The sequence below is a fragment of the Callospermophilus lateralis genome, chromosome 1, assembly GCF_048772815.1.
Source record: "Callospermophilus lateralis isolate mCalLat2 chromosome 1, mCalLat2.hap1, whole genome shotgun sequence".
In the NCBI taxonomy this organism is placed as follows: domain Eukaryota; kingdom Metazoa; phylum Chordata; class Mammalia; order Rodentia; family Sciuridae; genus Callospermophilus; species Callospermophilus lateralis.
Genome location: NC_135305.1, coordinates 194419865 through 194441788, shown reverse-complemented (window position 1 = coordinate 194441788; position 21924 = coordinate 194419865). Strand labels below are relative to the sequence as shown.

Here is a 21924-nt window from a genome sequence, read left to right as displayed (position 1 = left end):
TCCATGAGGGGTTGGTTTCTGGACCCCTGTGGATACCCAAATCCTCCAATGCTCAGGTGTCTCATATAAAATAGTATAGTATTTGCATTTAACCTAAACATATCCTTCCGTATTTTCATCAGCTCTGGATTACTAGAATACCTAACAGGAGTTACGTTGTTGTGTTCTATTGTTTAGGGAACAATGACAAGAAAAATATGTCTGTGTATATTAAGGATGGACACAATATATATATTTTTTAACATTATCAGTCCATGGTTGGTTGACTCCTTGGCTGTAAGACCCACAGATACAGAATTCTGACTCTGATTAATTTTTGTTCTATGGCCACAGATCCAAACTCTGGCAACAAGCACAAAGTACAAAACTACCAATAACACAGTGCGATGTACTCCATAGCGTCTGTGTTTATCACCTTGTTCCACGTGGAGAGGAGAAATAAAAATTGTTTGTGGAGTTTTCACTTCTCAGTGATGTATAAAGAAGTGGCAGTGGTAACAAGAAGAGAGATGGTGCTCCTGATACCTGCTCTTTTAGGAAGGAGAGAAATATACCAACACAGGGAAGAGAGATGTTTACAAAGCATCTCCACCCCACCCCACCCCCACCCCGGAGCACTGCAGACTCTGAAATCACCCAGACATCTGAGTCACCTGCTGTTAGGGCTCTTGTGGGTCCTACAATGCGAAATTGACTTTATGCTGATTCTCTCACCTCAAAAGGAAAGAAAGATCAGTCTGATAATGAATAAGAAGGAAAATATGAACGAATGCCTATGATCCTTATCTAAGTTGAATGAAATACACTGAAAACTACAGTCACTGCTATCCAAAGGGCTTATTGTAAAATACATATCCATCTTAGAGGCCATTTATCAACTTTTGTCCTTCTGGATGAAATAAACTCTCCCACTGTGAACACGCCAATATGCAGAAGGAGAGAGAATGTTTTATAGATGGCAATAAACTTGCCTGAATTTCCTAGGCTTGGCCTGGCTTTCTTTCAAAAGGAAAGTGGACACATCAAGTCAGGATAGTGTGATTGTCATCTGTTCACCTCTTCCCTCATGACTCAAATCACATAGAAACAGAAGAAAAATTATAAGATGAGAAAACAGGTAGGAGGAGTGATTTTGGTGAATGTTGTGCTGATAAGATGATTATTCCAATTTTAGGGCACTGAGTCATTGGCATAGGTGGAGAGCTAAACAGAAAGAGAGGGACACTGCAGCAGGCAAAGGACACACAAAACGAAAGAGCTGGACGTGCAGAGCTGCTGGGTCCCACACAAGAAGCACGAGAATATGTCTTTCTCCAAGTCAGGTGGCGTGTACTTTCCAAAAACTAATGTTTATAATTGAAATAAGCCTATTTTCATCTAAACTAACATTTCCACCATGAATCTACTTCCTAAAATCAAGAGAATATTATTTTCACTATCAGGCTGACAAAAGTAAAAGACTTATTAATGTCCAGGGCTGGAGAGGGTGCATAGAAATCCATATGCTCAAATATCTCTTTTGGGAAAGAATAATTTGACAGCAGTTATCTATATTCTAAAATGTGCAAACGTTCTGATCCTGAAATTTCACATCTAGCAAGCTGTTTTATCAAATTATTAGCACAAATGTACAAGTTTTTTTTTTTTTTTTCTTTTTACAAAGAAACTTGATGCAACATTAAACAGAAAACTAGAGATCTAAACCATCTTCCAAAAGGGGAATGGTTAGGTCAGTCACAGAAGATGACCACAGATTATGGAATTCTAGATAACAATTATTAGATGTGTAGTATATTTATATGTACTGCTTTGTCTAGAAGGAATCGTGAAAGTGGTTGATTAAAAAAATGTAAAATTTTATGTATAGTATAATCACATATTTGAACTAAAGATAGTTACAATGGATGGACAGATGGATGAACAGATGGAAGGATGGAGAGATGGATGAATGGAGGGAAGTAGGGAAGAAGAGAAAGAGGGCGTAGGAAGAGACAGGAAAGAGGGAGAGCCAATAGGAAATGAATAATAGAGATGTTTGTATCCAGCAAACTGTCAATATAGATTAACTGTTGGTTTGGAAGTGAGGGGGATGAGGAAAATGTGCTTTGATCTTTAATTGTCACACATTGTTGGATTGTTTGGATTTTAGATAAGAAACATATACTGTATTTATAATGAAAAAATATCAAACTTTTTTTTAAGTTCAGGGGCTAGTTTGTGTTCTTTTCAAGTTGAGTGAATGCTGAACTTCAAAGATGGAGGGTTATGTCTAGATTCTCCCTGGCTTCTTGGGCAAAACTTTGAGTCATTATTTTCCCACTGTATTCCAACTCTTCTCTTAAATGGGACCAACAACAAGACCTATTAGACAAATCCAAGGGATGGCACATTAAAGCTCTTCAGTCAATTCAAAGAAACCCTCTTCCAACACCACTACTGCCAAGTATCCAATAGCTCCCTTCAAATCTCTAGAATGGTGGTTCTCAGATTTTATCTAAAACAGAGTGTCTAATTCAGTAGTCTGGGGTGGCACCTAAGAATCGGCATTTCAGGCAAATTCCCAGTTGACGCTGTTGCTGCTGCTGCTGCGGTTCCAGGGAGCACACATTGAGAACTACTGAACTGGATGAAGGAAATTATCTGCCAAAGACAAACGATCATGTGGACCTGCTGAAGCAGCTCCCACCAGGTGAATGGGCTCATGATCCACTTGGCATAAACTCACTCTCCAGCATCAGCCTCAGGGATTCCAGGAGCCCATGCAGAGCCTCAAGAGAAGAAAACTCACCTTCCGAGAAGATGATGTGGTCGTTGCACTCATCAGAGCTACAGGAGCACATGAAGAAAGTCTCACCCAGCACTTTTTTTTCCTTCATAATACACTTTGGAGAAGCAGCATCTTCCAGAATGAATCCATGGTAGGTGAGCTTGGGGTCGTGGCAAACCGTCTCTAGTGTTATGTTCTCATCATTCTTCCTCCTGGTGTGTAGCAGTTTGTTGGATGGGAGTGGAGAGAGAGAATGAATGAATGAATGAATGAATGAATGAATGAATATGGTCTCTGGACAGAAAAGCAATCTGGTCTTTACAATGGCCGCTGTTTCCTGTTCTCCACCATTAGTAGGCTCTCCCTTAATCTCCTGTATTTATTCCATTCTTTCCAGTTTTTCCCTTGCTTATGCTCAGAACCCACTTATGAGTATAAACATGATGGCTTCCTTAGGGACTGTCTTGCTGGAGAATATTACACATTAAGTCCTAATTGAATCATTAAAGGGGAAGGCACAGGAAAGCATACAATTCCTTAGGTATACTCAGGATGATTTTAAACCTTCCACCCAGAGTGTCCTGCAGGGCTCCCATCACACCCTTAGCTTATGTGACAGAATCAGGGGCCTGTTCAGCTATATGGTTTTCAGAAAGGATGCCAGGAAAGTGGTGGTAGATTCTCTTTTTTCTTTGCTGGGCCACAGGGCACTCTGTGTGAGAGGCATAGTCCATGTCAGCAGCTGGTTCTGCCAACAAAAGGAAAACAAACAAACAACAACAACAAAAAACAGTGCAGATGAAGAATTGCAGCTTCCAGAATTACAGAAAGGAGCAGGAGAGGAAGAAAAATTAATTAAAACACATGGGAAAGACTTGCAGGTTGTTCTTCATCTACAGTGCAGTGCGATATTTTATGTTGTCATAAACGAATTATTTCTATGTTTAGAATCCCTTTGAACCACATATTTGCAGACTACTTCAGCGCAGGGCTCAGAGAATCTCTTATTTTGCACTTTTCTTGGGCTCTTGGAAATGCTCGGTTGGCTCTGTGTGTACCTTTACGTTTAAAAACGACACAATTAATGAAAATTGCAGACCTCAAAATAAAACTTCAGCATCCCTGGAAAAGGGCATCACCTCTCTAGCACTTTCTCTGCTTCCTTCAGGAATGCATCATCTTGGGAGACCTCAGTCCAACAGAAAAGATGTCTCAGCCCGTTTCGGATGCAAAATAACTATTCTCTTGAATGATAGTCTATATGTATAAAGGGAGCTCAGGAAGAGCCAGGTAGCCTTAAATGATCACATAGGTCCGGTCTGTTTGCCAGTGTAGCCTTCCATGAGAAGGCTTCTGAGTGCATGTAGGAGTTGACACATGGGTGACAAATGGGTGTGTATGTGAACACCCCCCGATCTCTCCACCCCCCCACCTCTCCACCACTCCCCCCCCTACACACACACAGTACTTTCAGAAAGGAAAATGGAAAGCAGATGAGAAGCAACAGGCAGCTAATACAGAGAGGTGGGGCCTTTCCCCTGAAGGAAACAGCACTTTGACAGAGCCACCTTCTTGGTTCCCACTTCAAGGACACTAAAGGTCAGTAAGTCAGCAGGGAGATCAGAAGAGTAGGAATGTGGTGAAGCCAGAGCACCCCAACCAGGCACGGAAGTGGTGTTGATATCCATGCAGCCGGGAGCTGACTCCCGCAGAGCACAAGTGCTCTTTGCAAAAAAGCTCAAGGGTCCTGGAACTAACTCTCCAGTGGGACCGCAGGGAGCAACCCCTTGCTAGGTAGATCCCTATTATTACAAGAAGAGGGATAATCAAAGTCCTTACTCAAGGCTGGCTATCAGGGAACTAAAAGAAACTAAATAAAACTTGGCAGGATCACACCATAAATAATGTACATAAAAAAAAAAAAAAAAAAAGAAAAAAAAAAAAACCCTCCCCATTCTGAATCTCCAAGCTGTTGGGAAGTCTTTGCAAAAGTTGTGGACAAGAGCATCTGCCCTGCCCCCACCATTTTATGTGTATATGTGGTGTACGTTGTTTTTGTTTGTTTGGTAATAAAATGAAAGCAGGCTGAATCGTCTAAACTTCTAAAGAAAAGCATAGTGACTCTTCTTCGTGAAGTTTCTGGAGGTGGAGGAAGGGCTTGTGAGCCAAGAAATAAAGCTTCTCTATAATCACTGTGCAGCTTTTTCAGAGTTTCTGGTTTTCCACCTTCTTGCTGCTGAGCGAGCTAAGATCGTAGAGAGAAAACAATTACAGAGCTTGAGTCTGAGTAAAGTCCTCAATTGATATCTCACCTATCCGTGAAACAGTGCTCTCTGCCAACAGAACTAAGTTTGAAAAACATCTTTGGAGAGAACTCAGCACAGGAAGGGAAAACTCAGTAATAACTCTATGTACAGATTTCTTTTTTGTCTTGCAATATTTGCTCTGAGACACTGAACAGGCTGCCAATACCTACTGAAAGAAGAATCCCTATAATAAAATTTTATTTCCAAAATATTTCCATACCTGGGAAAAGCTTAAGCATTTCACATGCAATGGCTATATAACCAATATTAGTCAAATGAATGAATCAAAGTATGAATGAAAACCATCATCAAAACCTATGAAAGCATTGGAACCTTCTCCATGGTAGAAGTCTTTCTGTTTCCACACTTGGCTATTTTTAAAATTGTCTCCTGTCTAGTTTGGGTTTCCTGGAAATAGACATTGAGGCTATGAGATTTCTGTGTAGGAGGTTTTTGGAGATGCACTGGTAAGACACTGAAGGAAGCAGTAATCACAGAGGGAGACGTTCAACTGCAATTCAGGTTGCAACAGAGGCCTCAGCTGATGCCCCAGAAGCTCTGAAGCCAGAATAACTCTTAAAGTTGACCCAGTGGAGGCAAAGTGGCCAGAAATTTGAACCTCTGCATCACCAGCCCATGAGCCAACTGCCTATGAGTGAGGTCCCACATGAATAGAGCAGCTCCTGTCAGTGGAGAAGACGTCCCTGGAGGGATTCTCCCATACAGGGAGGTGCCCCACAGCACCCACTGTGTCTCCCTTTCTCATTATCAACACACCAACTCCATAAAGGTATTTGCCTTTGGCAAGACACGTAAAAATAATGTTCACTATATTTACTCTTTGTAGCTGGGACACCAAAAAGAGGGGGGTGGGGTTTCCTCTCCCCTACATATCATTTTTGAGACAAGCAAAGCCTCTCTTTGGAAGGGACTTGATTTAAATTCCATCATCTGGACTTGTATTATGGATCAGAGGGGAAAAAAATCTTAATTAAAAGAGCCTGTTCTGAGTAGCAGAAGGAAGCTCTCATAAGCACAGCAGATGCCCCAAGTAAAGACAAGCAGTGGAGAACCGAACCCCAAAGGAAGCAGGGAGGCCCTATAGTCTGGGTGTCAATCTTCCCTCTTTAGGTCATCCAGGTTCATTGACCTCCAGAGGAGAAAGCCTGTTCGGATGCTGGGAAACTCTGGTTATGAAAACACTTAAACTCACACTGAGCACAAGTCTGCCCTCTCATCAGTATCAGGGATCCTCCTCTTCCCTCCACAATCATGCAGAATGAGTTTATTGTATTCTCCACCAAAAGCTTTTCAGTGGCTCTCAGTAGAAGCTATGTCCTCTTTCTACTGCATCAGCCATGTCTAACTGCGAGGGCCATCCTCAGATAGCCTGCTTTCTAAACCTCAAATCACACTGGGCCCTTTCCTCAGCACATGCTCTTTGTCAAAATCCCTTCTTCAAAAGCATTGCCCCGAACTAGGTGAAGCTGGCAGGTACAGCAGACTGTCACAACAGGCCTTTGCTCTTAACATTCCTTGAGTTCTTAAGAAACCAGCTCATCCCCTGGTATGTACGGAAATTTGAAAGGTTTCCAGATCTATCATCCAAGCAAATCTGTGGCTGGAGAAAGACTCAAAGGACTCATTCCCCAAAAAGGAAAGAGATATTTGGGTTCATGTTCTTTGCTAACCAGCCAGGAGTCCATCTAAACTACTTTAAGAAAATAACCAAGAAATTCACAACATCAGGTCATGTCTGCAAAATGTTAAAAAATGTGTAAATCCATTTTTATAAAATTGGGACTCTCTGAATGATCATCGGGTGTTTATGGCTTGCTCATGTTCTTGATCCACAACCACGAATTAATAAAATAATTCATGGGTACTCATTGCATGGGTTTGAAGAAATATCTGAGATGTTTGTATGTGTGAGGAAGGGGAGGTAGAGGAAATGAGAGTGAGGGAAAGAGAGAGAATAAAGACTCTCATCCAAGAAAAGCTGTCCTGCCCAATGATTGGTATTACTGGGGCTCCAGACAGAGCAATGGGCTGTTTTTCTGGCTTCCTTAGTAGCTTTCCAATTTCTGGCAGTTATTTCCCTTTTCAACAGCCAATGCTTCACCTCCTTTCCTTCCCCAATGCAGAACTGAGATGGCCTCAGAAGAACAAAGCTCCTGGCGTCACTATTGGATACTGAGGAGGAGTCAGTTAAAACTCTGCTTAGTGGTAAATCAAGGAGGCATTTTCTAATTTATGATAAATATGAAAGGTCATCTCATTTACTCAAATGCATGTTTATTTGAAAATATGTAGAATATCCCTGGAGTTATAAATAATTGAAAGACATTGGGTCTAAATAAAAAGGAAACAAGATAGGGGTGTATACTTGGGGGCTGGGAACACACCAACTCTAAGGACAACAAGCACAGGTGACTGGTAAAGAGAAGAAAGAAAAAAAGGGTTTCTTAAAAGCTCCCTTATTGGGCTGGGGACGTGGCTCAAGTGGTAGCGCGCTCGCCTGGCATGCGTACGGCCTGGGTTCGATCCTCAGCACCACATACAAAACAAAGATGTTGTGTCCGCCAAAAACTAAAAAATAAATATTAAACTTCTCTCTCTCTCTCTCCCTCCCTCTCCTCTTTAAAAAAAAAAAAAAGCTCCCTTACCACACGGCCACACACACTTCGTGTGGCTTCTCACAGATGGATGTGATGCTGCAGTTGCTCATGCAGGATTTCTGGTTGTCACAGGTGGAAGATCTCACGTCACAAAATTTGCACAGCTGTGGAAGCTTGACTGCACCGTTGTTTTCAGTGACCATCATGTCATTGTTAACTACAGGGAGGGAAAGAGACAGTAGATAATCATCCAACTGTAGGCAGCTTGCCAATGGGTTCCTGAAGATGTTATGCAATTTCAAATGAGCTCAATGTCAGGAGAATGAATAAGGAAAAGGACAAAATAATTCCTTCACATCAGATTAGAATGCCCTCATGAATGCAATCTGTAATGGAGCCATTGCATGGTGGTGGTGGTGGTGGTGGTGGTGGTGGTGGTGGTGGTGGAAGGACAGTAGCTTCTTGCTTTTAGCAGTGATTATCATAAGGCATTTTTTTTTTTATACCAAAACCTTATCATTCAATAAAGAAACAGACCAGCCCTCTGCATTGCAGAGGATGCTGGGAGAACACAAGACACAAAGAATGTACCCTTAAGAAAATTATAGTTTAGCTGGGTGAATAGACAAGGAGACGGTTCAGGGCAGGACAACCCGAAATAGAAGGAGACACAAAGAATGCGGGAACCAGAGAAAAGTCATTCAGAGAAAAGGTCACAACGAAGCAGTGTCATGAAGTACAGAAGGGAGAGGGCCAAGTGAAAGGGGAGAATCTCTATGGGGGCACAAGACCTTGCTGCCATTTTCCTAGTCTGCACTTGAAAGGGTTAGAGGGGCCCACTGTCAGAAGATGGGTTCTCCTGAGCTCTGACTTCCACTCATTGCCCTGAGGTGACTCACCACCACTTACTAAGTGTCTCCCAGACACAGTCCCCAGCAGGGGTGAGGCAACGGGGTCCTGAAGGCAAATGAGAGCTGATTCTAGCTCAAACACCTGTGCCCCGTACCACTCCTCCACACCAATTCCCTGCTCCTCACCTGTCACCTGCAAGGTCATTCAGCCTCCTTTGGGGCAGAAGCCACAATTACTCCTCCTCAGGCGTTTCACTTTCTATTGCCTTTGTCTGACTTCTTGTCACCTTTCCGGTCTCTGATTAAAGGTCACCCTTCATCCTAAAACTACCTGCGAGTAACTACAACAGGATTCTGTTTTTATCACCCACACAAACGATGTGGGTCACATACTTGTTGATAAACTATCCACCAAAATGTCAGCTCCATGAAACTTGGTCTACCTTGTGTATGACTAAATCTCCAGTGCCCCAAAGAGCACCTGCCATTGTAGGAGGAACCTCAAAATAATTACTGAATAAATGAGTGAAAACATGAATCACAAGGAGTTCACATTTGGTCCTCTGTACCAAATGGGACAGGATACAGAACTTGTTCACTCAGCTTGGGGAAGAGTGATTATAAACATAATATTTATTCACAATTTCTCAATAAAATATTAAAGATGACCTTTTTTTTTTTTTTTTGCAATGCACATGCATACCAAGAGGCCCTAAGAAAGGTACAACACTCCATTCCCCATCTTTTTTCCTCAATAAGATCCATTTCCATTGTTGATGGTAGTTAAAAACACATAGTTAGAAAAGCCAAATGAAGTAACTCAAGGCTGCCAGGTTGGACCAACCAACAGGCATCAGCATACGTTCTGCCAGACGAAGAAAGATTAGATCACACATTGCACTAGGAGCCCTTGGCCCTTAGGAATCTGGGAGGTATTTCTCCAAGGAATCCCTCTTGGAACGCCCGAGCAGAACCTGATGTGTCCTGCTTGTGTTAAGTATGCTCTTGCCTAGAGAGGAACAGTTTCCATGCCTTCCCACAGTCACCTTCTGTCTTGTGACATTTAGATTTCTGTCGATACCTTGCCCTGCTACCCTCTTTGTTGCTTGGGCACAGCACCTGTTTCCTGGGTCTCTAAAAATATAGACATGTATGTATTTAAGATTTGCTTTCTTGTGGCAGCAGTAAATATAGAAGAAAAAAACAAACCCGTTCATCCCTTTCAGGCCTCAAGTTCATTTCAGGAAGTGTATTTTTAGGTAACAAACTATTTTGAAATTCTTGATGTCTCCCAGACCAAGAACTCTATGCTTAGCTAAAAATACAGACAGAAATGCTCTCTGAACCTTGTGTTAAATTTGGGACCAACACAACAATGAATATATATATATATATATATATAATTTTTTCTACAATGTTTATGTTTGGAATCATTTGTGAGATAACTTATTTAACCCTTTAGTTTTTCCTACAAGACACTGCCAAAATAAAACAAAGAAAAATGAGCCCATGTTTTCTATAGTTGATTTGTGTGTGTGTGTGTGTGTGTGTGTGTGTGTGTGTGTGAAGAGTATGTTTGAGACAAATATCTATTTGTTCATTAGGAAACTAATGATGTTTTTTAAATATAAAAATCAAATCTCTTTGACATGGAATTCAGCCTTTCAGCACAGTAGGATTTTAGCCTAGATTAGTGGTTAGCCCAGATTAGTGGTTATCAACTCTGGGGGTGGGTTGGAATCAGTCAGCTGGGGAACTTGATGAGTTGTGAAGCCTGTGTCCACTTTCAAGTATGCTGATTTAATTATTCAGGAGGGGGGTCCTGGGCATCAGGGATTTTTAGAAGCTGTCCAGGTAATTCTAGTGTACCTACAATGTAGAGAACCATGACCAAAAATTAACTGGAAGAAATTAAAAAAAAAAAAAAAAAAAAAGCACAAAACAAAACAACATCTCCCCTGCAAAAACTCACATAGAACTTATTTGACAGTGAAGAAATAGCTTCTCAAAGAAGTTGGAGGAAGTTTCCTTGTGAGAAGCCTACAACCAAAGAGATGTGATTGGCTCATTTACACCTCAGATGGAAAGGAATCCTTTTCTGGGTTGGCCAGTCCTCTTACAGCAAAAGCCCAGAAGTGTGAGAGAAGTGACAGGAGTCAGGAGGGATAAGGTAGAGAGAAAAACAGATGAGACTGGTGCTGGGAACAGCCGTGGCTGCCACACACGTGTTGACAAGCCTAAGTGGTTTAGGTCTGATGCCTGTAAAACACAATCATCAGGCAAGAGACAAAAAAAAAAAAAAAAAAAAAAATAGACTGTCATACACCTAACTAAATAAAGGAAGGGAAAGAAAGAAAGGGCACAAATTTGCACAACTCAGTAGGATCCACTTTGCAGTGCAGTCTCTGCAAACGGAGGGCAGTGCATGCTGCCTGAAGGCAAAGCCTCCCTGTGGAATTATGGGGAAAGGGGAACAGCCAACTTCACCTGGGAGTTGGAGGCATAGGCACTTGGGGAAAGTGGTCAGTGTACACTGGGAATGTTCACCTACCAAATGTTTACCATGACTGAGGAGGTAGAATTTAAAGCACATTCCCTCATAATGCATCTAACGAGGGACATCTAATTTTCCCCCCTTGTTATAGAAAAAGCTGCCATCTTCGGGGCTGACCAGTGTTTATTATTTACTTATTTATTTACAAAATCTTTATGCAGAGCATGCTCATTACCATTCGCCACCAACCAGCGACTGCCTATAAATTGGCCAGAGGATGCTCCCCACCTCAACAATTCCTGCCAACCCTGAAAGGCATATGAATTTCCAACCTTTGCTTTAAACCAGCATTTTTTGACCTCTGTGCATCAGAGTCCTCGGGGCCCTTTGGGCATACGTGCATGGTAAGTTAGGGTACGTAAGTTCAGGGACAGTTACTCATAAACCTTTTTGGTATCACCTAATTTTGATAAAGATTTTATAAATTCATTCCTGGATAGGGAGGAGAGAAACATGTACACACTTTTACTTATCATTTCAGAGGGTTCACTGATTCCCTAAAGGCCCATAAGCCCCAGCTGAGTCCTACCTCTGAGTCCTTGAGAACCACTGTCCTGTGACATCCTAATAGTACCTTGCTCTGAGGAAAGTGAGACAGGGGCCAGTACAGGTGGAGGTGGGAGGGTGAGAGCCAATCACTCTTTGCTCTCTTGTTTCTGTGCATTTCAGTCCACAGGAGGAGATGTACCAGTCATGACCTTAGGTATCAACAATATCTCCTTATGTTTAATACACAATGCTTGAGAAGCCAACAGAATAGAAAGGCAAAGAAATATACCCCGTGTGAATAGCTAGCAATAAAAATATTATCCTAAACAACCACACAACAAAACCCAGCTGATGGGCTCTTTAGCAAACCCTAACTCCAATTCAGAATTGCTTCCCATCTAGTTGTCAGATTATTCTGCCTCTCTTTGGTTAAGATGCTCTAGTATTAAGGTATTACGATAACTATAGATCCTCTGTGAGCAGCTGACCATCCTTAGGAAATTTTCTACTCCTAACAAGCAAATGTATTCTTCAAAAAGTTCTCCAAAAAGAGTTTCTAGTAAGAATCTTTCTCACCTAGAAAGTCTCCACTGAAGGAAGTGAACACGGGCAGCTTCCTCAGCATATGACAGTGTCACATGGCCCATCACATTTCACTTCTCTTCAAACATGCCCATGAGTAATATGAAGACCTTCATCCTAGGTCACACCACCTTCCTCATTCAGTCTGTCTCACATTTTCCCCCAGAATCACTGCATGGATAGCAAGAGGTTCCAGGTCTTGAGAATATGAATTAGGTGCTTAACTCCATTTATGGGACCGTACTTGGGGGTCAGAGATGTGCAGCCTAAAAAGGTTTAGACTTATTCCATACACATATTAGGAATTTTGAACATGACTGTTTAGTCCTTATCTCCAAAATGGTATCTCCTCTTGGTTAACAGAATTGTTAGGCAAAGTATCAAGATTTCACAAATAGTCCTAAATGCCTTGCCAGAAGCATATCTGAGTACCATGGAATTTGTGCATTGTTTTCTGGCCCCTTCCAGAGGAACTTAAAGTTTGTTGATTCCACAGTCCCCTGTGGGTGACTGACTTGGTGCTACGTATGTCATAGCAGGACCACTGAAATTGACACAGTGAAGTGCAGCATCTCAAAGGAAAACCCATGACAACTGGAGAATGGAGCTCACTGGGCCTTGGAGCTTTGCTTCTCAAATATTAACGTGCAGCACACAATCCCTCGGGAGTATTTTTAACCTGCAGGTGTGGGGTAGTGTATTGGCTCACCTAATTGTGGAGGCTGGCAAGTCTGAAATTTATAAGTCAGACAGGAAGGCCAGAAACTCAGGCAGGAATTGATGTTGTGGTTTTGAGGCAGAAATCTCTCCCCTCCCCCTGCAGAAAACCTCAGCTTTTGCTCTTAACAGCATCCAACTGACTAGATGAGGGCTGGTCCCATTATGGAGGGTCACCTCCGTTACTTGAAGTCCACGTGTGATTGTAGCTGTTAGTCACTTCTGCAAAATCCTTCACAGAAACACCAGATCAGTGTCTGATTCAAAAGAGTTGGGTATTAGAGCCTGGCTAAGTACACCTGACAGTGCCTATCCCAGCTAGGAAATGAAAGGAGATGCTGCTCCCCGTGGGACTCTGTTGGCCCACTGGCCACATGCTGAGCAGGAGACCCGTGGAGGACCCACTTTTGGATGGGCCAAAATGTTTCCCTTTCTCCACTGATTTTTGGAATTCGTAAAATCCCAAACCTATTCTGCACCGTTTTACAGGCATTTCTCATCTTACAGCACTTTCCAGCTGCTTTTCTCTTGAGCCTGGCCCCTTAAATGATCACAGGCCCAGGGGTGCTGATCACCATATGGACCCGAGACTGAAAGACTTGTTCTCTGAAAGAAGGTTTTTAATTGCAGTTGGCATTTCAGAGCCAGACACAGAGGCAACCATCTGGCAGACAGCCGCCTTGGTCTGTGATGCTGGCAACAAACACCCACGCCCTTGAGACCATGTGGGACAAGTCCATCGGCCTGTCACACACGTCCTCCCACCCAGAACAAAGCAGCCAGGCCAGCAGTTCTGGAGGACTCGGGGAGACTTCATGAAAGACAGGCATCTGCAAGCCCATCGAATACCTTCACCAATGACTATAACCAAATAAAGCACACCCTGATTAAGTCAAAGATAGAAAGATTTTAAGAACATTTCTCTTCTCTGAACATCTCCTGCATAATCAACACTTTTAATATAATCCCATACTTTATTTTTAATTTCAAAATGTGTCTGAGTGCTAATTCCCAGCGTAATATATCAGTATTTTGACACAGAAGAGGTGGGGTTTTCCTTCCTGTGACAATCTCTGATGCACCAGAATTAGTACTGGAGAAGCATCACTTAGTTCACAGGGAGACCATGGAGTACTCAGGAAGGAAAGAGACACGTGTCCTGAATGCTTCAATTCCCCTTCTCACGAAATTGTTTTTGTAGCAAAGTGATTTACTACACTTTTGTAGTAAAGTGAGTTTAATAGTTCCCTATGTTTGTTTTTTGTTTTTTTTCTTTTTAATGCACAAGCATAAATTTGTATCACCAAGAAAGCAAATTAAAGGACTAAGGAATGGTTACCATGTTTCAAATGCATTAAGCCAATGGGTTCTTCAAATGAAAACCTGTCCTTTTAAGATTCTTAAAATACAATTTACAAGGAAATTTTAAAGAAGACATCTATAGAATAAAGCAAGCTGTAACTGAGTGAAAAAGTAATATCTTTCTTCAGTGACAAACATAAAATAACTGAGCTGGAGTTTCAATTGCATCCTTTCCTAACACTCTCTAACCCAAGTAATAATACCAAATAACTTCTCGATACACAGACTGTGCTCTAGTTTATCCCTGAATTTCCTGGATCACTGAGGAATGAAGCATAGTTTGAGTTCTCCCAAAATTTACTGAATTTGCCTTTCTTTTCCTCTCTATCTTTTATTGATGGTGGTGGTGGTGGGGAGTGGGAGTGGGGGGTTCTATGGCCCAGAATCATGTCACATAACAGGAGACAAAACCTAACTATTTAAAATGATTCCTGCAGGCAGCAATATCTGTATAATTGCCAAAGGAGTATTTCGGAATACTAGTACCTTTGCCATATTTAAAAAACTGGAAGGCTTTTGGCTGTGTCCATCATATTCCTTCATCTTTAATAGGGATCATGTGGATGAAATACCTCCTAAAAGGTAGGGAGAGGTCAGCAGTTGGTAGCCAATACTGTCATCAGCCCTTGGCCATTTGAGCTTTTCATGAATAAGGCTGGTCTTAACAGCACCTTTGTCTGGCAAATCCTTACTATTGGGACAGTGAGAAGAGCCAAAATTGAGAATGCAAGGGCTGAGATGGAGGAAAAGAGGAAGGCTGTTGAAAAAAATTTTCACTACATCAGTGTAAATGGGATAGTATATCAAATGCAGGAGCAGAATGGGGTACTTCTTCATGGACTTTCAAAATAATAATTTTATGCTTCTGCTGAGAAGTGCTTTAAGGTTGGTACTTTATGTAAAGTGATAGCAAATGAGAAAATGATTCTCCCGCAGTTAATATAACTTGGATGATGTGCTACAGCAGCAAGGAAAATAACCCAGAGATTAAGTAACTCTCTTGGTGACAGTCAAAACAACACTGGTAAGTGGCACAGTCTTATGAAGGAGAGATAAGGAGTGCACAATTTATGAAGTTTTATAACATTCCAATTCAGCTATGACAATTTGTTACTTATTAGCCAACATGAACAAATACGCAATTTGTCACCCTGTGGGGACTCTCATATTTAACCCTGGTGGAGAAGGGCATGTAAGACATCATCCTTTACTTAAGATACTTACAGGCTTGTAAGGAATCAAAGTACATGTACAAAAATAATTTCTATCAAAGCAGTTTGGGAATGGAAAAGGTCTCAAAGAAAACATTCTTTTAATTACGTTATTCATTTAGGATTTAAACAATAAATCATTTCAACGAACTGAAGCAGCGTAATGGAAAATGCAAAACCTAATATGAAATCTGGTAAAAACATCATTATTTTTTGTTGTTGTTAAAAAGTAGTGACTATTAGGAAATCAGAAAAAGAAACACCTGAGATGCTCTGTTTGCTTCAAGGAGGTGTGAAATTTGGTCTGAATGACAATTTCCTGACAGATGGGGATTTTCACTAATAAATTTCTCTACAGTAACTTCTTCCTCTCTTCCAAAATCTGCTGCCATGTCCTGGGCATGCCCAGTGCAGGAAGGTTTTTCAATTACACTTTTACTGAGTATGTATGAATGTTGGACAAAACTGATGATCCCTATATTTTCACAGCTTACACTCATTTTTTTTTTTTTAATAAAATGTGAACCAAGTTTTAAAGTGAGACGATTTCACATGAAAAGCTAGATTTCCAACTCCACTTAAGAATAAAGGGAGATTTGGCAACCGTGAACCTACACTATCCCCCTGGCTTATGGGGCCCCGAAATGGTCCCCATGACATGGTGCCTGTTCTCTGGTTTGCCCCACCCCTGCTACACCTTCAGGTCACCTACTGCCCTTCCTGGGCCTGTGGCTGCCTGACTTTTGATAATTAATGATTATTTAACCTGTCCATTCAATTCTCTCTTCTAATAATAGAGGTTAAGTGGAATGTAAAAAAATCATGATTGAACTCTCTAATATAGATACTTTCTAATATGCATTTAACTCCCTAATGTGGAAAATCACATTTCAGGTCAAGGAAAGAGGTCATCTACTTTAGAAATCAGATCTGAGTGATAGTAAGGACAATTATTGTTATCACTGTTGAGTGCAGGCCAAGTACTCAGTCCAGTGTTGTGCTGATTATTTCACTCATGACAACCACCATGTAATTTTGTCATCATGAATTTATTCAAGAGGAGATTAAGGATCAAAGAAGTGAACAACACATCCAAGGTCAATGAGAGACAGCTAATGAGGAGCAAAGCCAACAGTGGTACACAAGCCCTCACCCTTCCTGATTCCCTGCAATATACCAGATATCGCTGTTAAACAAGTTCAAGAGCTGAGCTTCACACTCATTCCAGGATAGGCAAAGAAGACATTGGGGCTGGTCATTAGGGCTTAAAGGGAGGGTACAGGGTGCAGGGGGAATAGTAAGTTTCTTAGAAAAGGGTTTGGGCCTTTCATAATTACTGAGCTATATCCCCAGCCCCAAGATCCAACAATCTTGAAGTACATGTGAATGAGCCCTATACCCTAAGAAGTGTCACATAGCACTCTCTTGTTAGAAAAGGGACATTCCATGCAACTGCTTTCTCCCATAGGATTAAAGTACCGGAATGACAAGATAATTAAGAACAGGGAAAATCTATTCCTACTCATTAATAGAATATAGCAGTTTTATGATATTTGAAAAAAAAGAATTTCAGGAAATTTGAATAAATAAACAAGTTGAAATATAACAATGTTTGTGTTACTGCTCTATTCCAAAACTTTCAAAAAATACAAAGGAATCAAGCATTATTACGATAAAGATTCTAGGAGCTTTTATGGTCTTTAAGCAACTCTTCTAGAACCAAATAATCTGGTTTTGAAACATAGTCCATAACCAATTTAGGTTTGGCAAATAGGCAGTAACTTGAGACCCATGTTCAACTTTCAAATCCTTTGCTGACTCTTACACATTTATCAGGCAAGAGCTGATGTGCTTTGGCTTTGAGACACCTAGTGTATTATTTGGCATACTAGTGAGTTTGACATGTAGGGGGTGCGGGCAATGAGGTGCCTTAAAACAGTAGAACTCTGAAATACTGATTATGTCTGGCTTTCTGTCTTAAGGAAATAAAACTGGTATATTTTGATTCATAACAGATGAGAGAATTGGAAAAGAATATGAACAATTTTATTAGATATTTAAGTATCTACTTAAAAACGTGTCTTACACCATCCAAATACCTAGAAACCAATATTCCAAATTTCTTCTCCTTGAGATCATTTCCTCATGAAAACATGAATTATGTAGGGGCTGGGGTTGTGGTTCGGTGGTGAAGCACTTGCGTAGCATGTGTGAGGCACTGGGTTCGGTTCTTAGCACCATACGTAAATAAATATATAAATAATAAAATTCCATCAGCAACTAAAAAAAAAATGTTTTTAAATGAATTTTGTAATATTGCTGATAGATTTCCACTGGAGGAGAACTCATGCTGGAAGTGGAAGCAGGCTGACACAGAGATGGCTCGGAACTGACCATGAGTTGGGTCCGTGTTCTTGGGCAGTCACCCAAACACTCTCTGTGCCTGTTCTCTGGCCATTCATATGAGTGGACTGCACATGATGATTGTTAAGGTCCTTTTTACTTTGAAAAATATTCATAAGTCAACCCCCCCAAAACCAAGAAAGCTAAATAACTCAAAACATGTCCAGGGTAGACCTGTCAGCCCTGGTTAAACAGACTGAGATGTTATGATCCAGCTTATGAAAAATAGCTTCCAGACCATCAAGATCATGTGATTTATAGTATGTTTTGCTTATTTTCTTTGCTAATTGAGAAATCTGCTCTTTGAAACTTCTTAGCTTGCTATTTAAGTGCTATATCCCTGCCCCGATACTCATCCACAAACTTAAACTTGATCACTGCAGCTGAACATGCATGCAAGAACAAACTCAGAGTCATTTGTATATCACAAGGTCAGAGGGAAGGAAAATTATGTCAGGTGACAAAGGACCACTTTCCACCAGACATCGTAGGCATTTCCTCTAATTTTATGGGGAGATGTGGAGGAAACTCTGATTGAGACTAGATATTTACTGTAAGCATTTAAAACAGCCTCAGAGCTTTAAAAGTTATTTTGTGCTCTCTGGGCTCAGCTTGAATGATAAGTAATTAATGATAAAAACAGGCATGATTGTATAAAAACAATTGTATGATCAATCCCTTGATAATATCTGATGAATGGTTATGAAAGGTTAGCATTATTGTTATTTCTCAGAAGAGGAAAATAATTAAGTAACTTGCTAAGGTTGGCACAGATAACAGGCAGTAAGCCACATGAGATAGGGACTGTCATCTGTCTTGTTACATGATGGACAGCTTCAGCCCAGGGTCTGCTATATAATAGCAGTTCGATAAAAATTGGTTGAATTTAAAGTCCAAGTCTAGATGAAGCTCTTTTCACTATGCTACCTATTCAACACTGATTTCCCCCAAATGCAAATTAAGGAAAAGAAATACAGTTCATTTTGAGGAACTCAAAGTGGAAACTACTCCTAGCATGGTTTCGGTATCATATTAAAACAGTGGTCCATTTCTAAAAGAACCTGGGGAAGCTTTCACTTGATTACCAGCAGCCAAACTACGTTTGACCAGTTGGCAGAAGAAGACGAAAAGGCATGTTCTGATTCACTTTGATTTCCAAGATAACACCAAACACTTTGAAACCTCCCCCTTCATGTTTTTCAAGCAAAGGAAGTAAAATCAAAAAGAAACAAGCTTCATGCATTGTTAAGGCTTCAAGAAAGGACAACAAAGGGCAGGAAATTTGAAATGAAATCTGAGTATCTGCCCTTAAACTGGGTAATTTTGCTTGTTTTCTCATCCTGCAGTTAAATGAGAAAGTGTGAGGCTGATCTTTCCTGGGCATTACTCATTGCTGTTGTGACCTTAATGTTATTGGCACTAAACAGCATAAAGGTCTCTCATGAGATAAGTAGCTGCAACTTGGATGAGGCCACCCTCCAATGTGTGAAATGCCACCACTCCCCCCCACCCCCCACCCCCCCACCCCCCGCCGCCCCCAGTCCAAACAATTCCACTAACATTGGTGACTTGTGCTGCTATAACAGAATACTGGAGACTGGGTAATTTATAAAGAACAGAACTCTATTTTTCACAGTTCTGTAGGCTGTCAAGTTCAATATCCAGCCACTAGCAGGTCTAATGTCTGTTGAGAGACCTGTTCTCGCCTTCCAAGATGATAGCTTGTTGCTATGTGTCCTGAAGGGGACAAAGGCTATATCCTCATATGACAAAAGGCAGAAGGGCAAACAGGCCTAAGCTAGTTAACTCCAGTCCCATAAAATGGGAGGAATCCACTATTATGTCCTCAAAGACCCCACTTCTTAAAATTCCCACAATATAGATCAAGTTTCTATGTGAATTTGGGAGGGGACACCTTCAGATGACAGCAGTTGGTTAGGAAAAGCATTTACACAGGAAGTTGTCAGAGGCTGTGAAGAGTCAAGATAGAGGCCAGTTGTGATTTTAGCATGGAAAATGAGAACCACATGCAAAATCTTTAAGGTGTATTGTCCTGACACATTGCTGGAGCACAAAGTTGGCTCCTCCCATCTATGGGAAATGGCCATGGGTTGTTACTGAATTAGCATTCACTTCTAGAGATAAGGAGGGAGTATCCAACCTAAATTTTTAAATGACTTGAAGGGCCTTTGGCTGGGAGGTCAAGTTCCAGGGCTTTCTACTTCTGAAGACTGACTTTTCCGAGTGAGCCATGGTAGGCACCTAACTTTGGCACCCCCTACTCAAATAATCTCATTCATAAAACCTTCTTCCTTCTGGAGAGCTGAAATGGGGAGCATGCTACAAAACTGCAGGTAACCAGGGCAGTCTATTTCAACTTTGTTTCCCAGTGTCTCATCTTGGTCTAATCTTATCAACACACCAGTGAGGTTGCAGGCTGATTCGGGTTCCTGAGTAGTACAATGTAAAAATATGTGACTGTAAAGGTGACTCATACAACGAGAAGCCCTAGGGGAGTGGGAGGGAGAGAGGGAAGAGATGTCAAGCCCACTGGTTCTACAACTTGTTGCTTCCTCCAAGTACAATCTTCTGGCCCCAGAGATGTGCTTTCATTATCCTCTGCCTTGATTCCAATCTCTGCTCAAACACAGCCTCATCAAAGAGGCCTTTCTTGAAAACCCTTCCTAAAATTACAAACACGCACCTACCCTCACTCTCTCTGCTCTTCATCCTGTACCTATCCTCTGACAAATTAGTCAAATCCTGTCTGTTCACTGTTGTACTCCATGGATCTCAAACACTGGTCACCATGAAGTACACTGGCTGCTACTCAGAAAGCACTTATTGATAGCTCTCTATCTTGAGTCCTCTGAAACCAAGTTTTGTAGCACATTCTTAAGTCCCTGGAAAAACCTGCTTTTTTTTTTATATATAAATTCCTTTTATTTATAAAAATGTGTATCTGCAGTTACTGGTCAAGGAATAAGGAAAATAGGGGGAAAAAAAAGACATGGGCAATCCAATTCTGAGGGAATAAATCATTTTAAAAAGATAAGTCGTTCAAGGTTTACATTAGTCAAAATTAGCTGTAAAAGGAAACAAGTTTAGAAGTCAAAGAGTTTCTTTCCTGGGAGGAGCAGGCTCAGGAAAAGTGGAGGGCCCTAGAGTTGCCAACTGAAAAATGCCTCTTCCAAGTCACACTGTCCTTAAGTCAAGGGCACAAGCTGGTACTACACAATGGCTCTGAGCACACACAGCTTTCTGCATTTTTATTTAAATTAGGTTGGGTAAAATCACTTTGTCAGTTCCAAGTTGCACCAGCCATTCCAAGTGCTGATAGTCACAAGTCACTAAGAAGAAGGGACATGTTTTCATCACCATAGACAAGTTCCATAGGATAATTCTGACTAAAGGAAATCCACATGGATTTGGGATCCTCACACCAGAGAGGAAGAACTCAAGGGATCTAGAAGGAGATGTTTGAAAGCTGTTCCTAATAAATTCCATCCCAGCTTTTTAAGGAATGTGTCTAGTATTAAATGATGGTCATCTCAAGCATCACTGCTGCGGTAAGAACAGATAACTAGGGACAAGGACTAGACTTCTATGGTAAAAGGGTAATGAGTAGCAGTAGCAGAAGGTTCTGGAAATGAGAGAAATGGACCAAACTAGGTTTGCAACAAGTTAAAACCCGGCAAAGGCTCAAGTCAGCTGGCATAACCTCTCAAAATGCAAATCCCTGGGCCTAGGATAAAAGACTGTTTTTTTTTTTTTTTTTTTTAAAAAGTAAGGCTTGTCTGACTCCCAAGGTATCAAGTAATTCCCATTAAGCCCCATTTCAATGGCTGAAACATCATGCAGAGCTGAGGCATGCAGATTAAGTTTCCAGTCAAAGCTGACAGAAGCCTAGAGCAAGGAAATTAATATTTTAGAAAAAACATTGGCTTCTTTTCCCCCCCGCCCCTCAAGGTTTTTGGAGAATTTAAGTCATAGAATGCCAAAAAGGGGTGAGATTTTGGAGAACATAGCAGAGAGGTGACCAATGGTGGGGAGAATTTATTCAC

At 41.2% G+C, this 21924-nt stretch overlaps 1 protein-coding gene across 1 annotated transcript in view; it reads right to left on the bottom strand.

The window, feature by feature from the left end:
• Tgfbr2 (transforming growth factor beta receptor 2) overlaps positions 1-21924 on the bottom strand; it is an 85963-nt gene that overhangs the window by 42769 nt on the left and 21270 nt on the right. The window contains exons 2-3 of the mRNA XM_076843117.1: positions 7740-7908; positions 2789-2979 (exon numbers count right to left, since the gene is read on the bottom strand). Of these exons, the coding sequence (XP_076699232.1) occupies positions 2789-2979; positions 7740-7908 (360 nt within the window). The remainder of the gene's footprint in view (positions 1-2788; positions 2980-7739; positions 7909-21924) is intronic.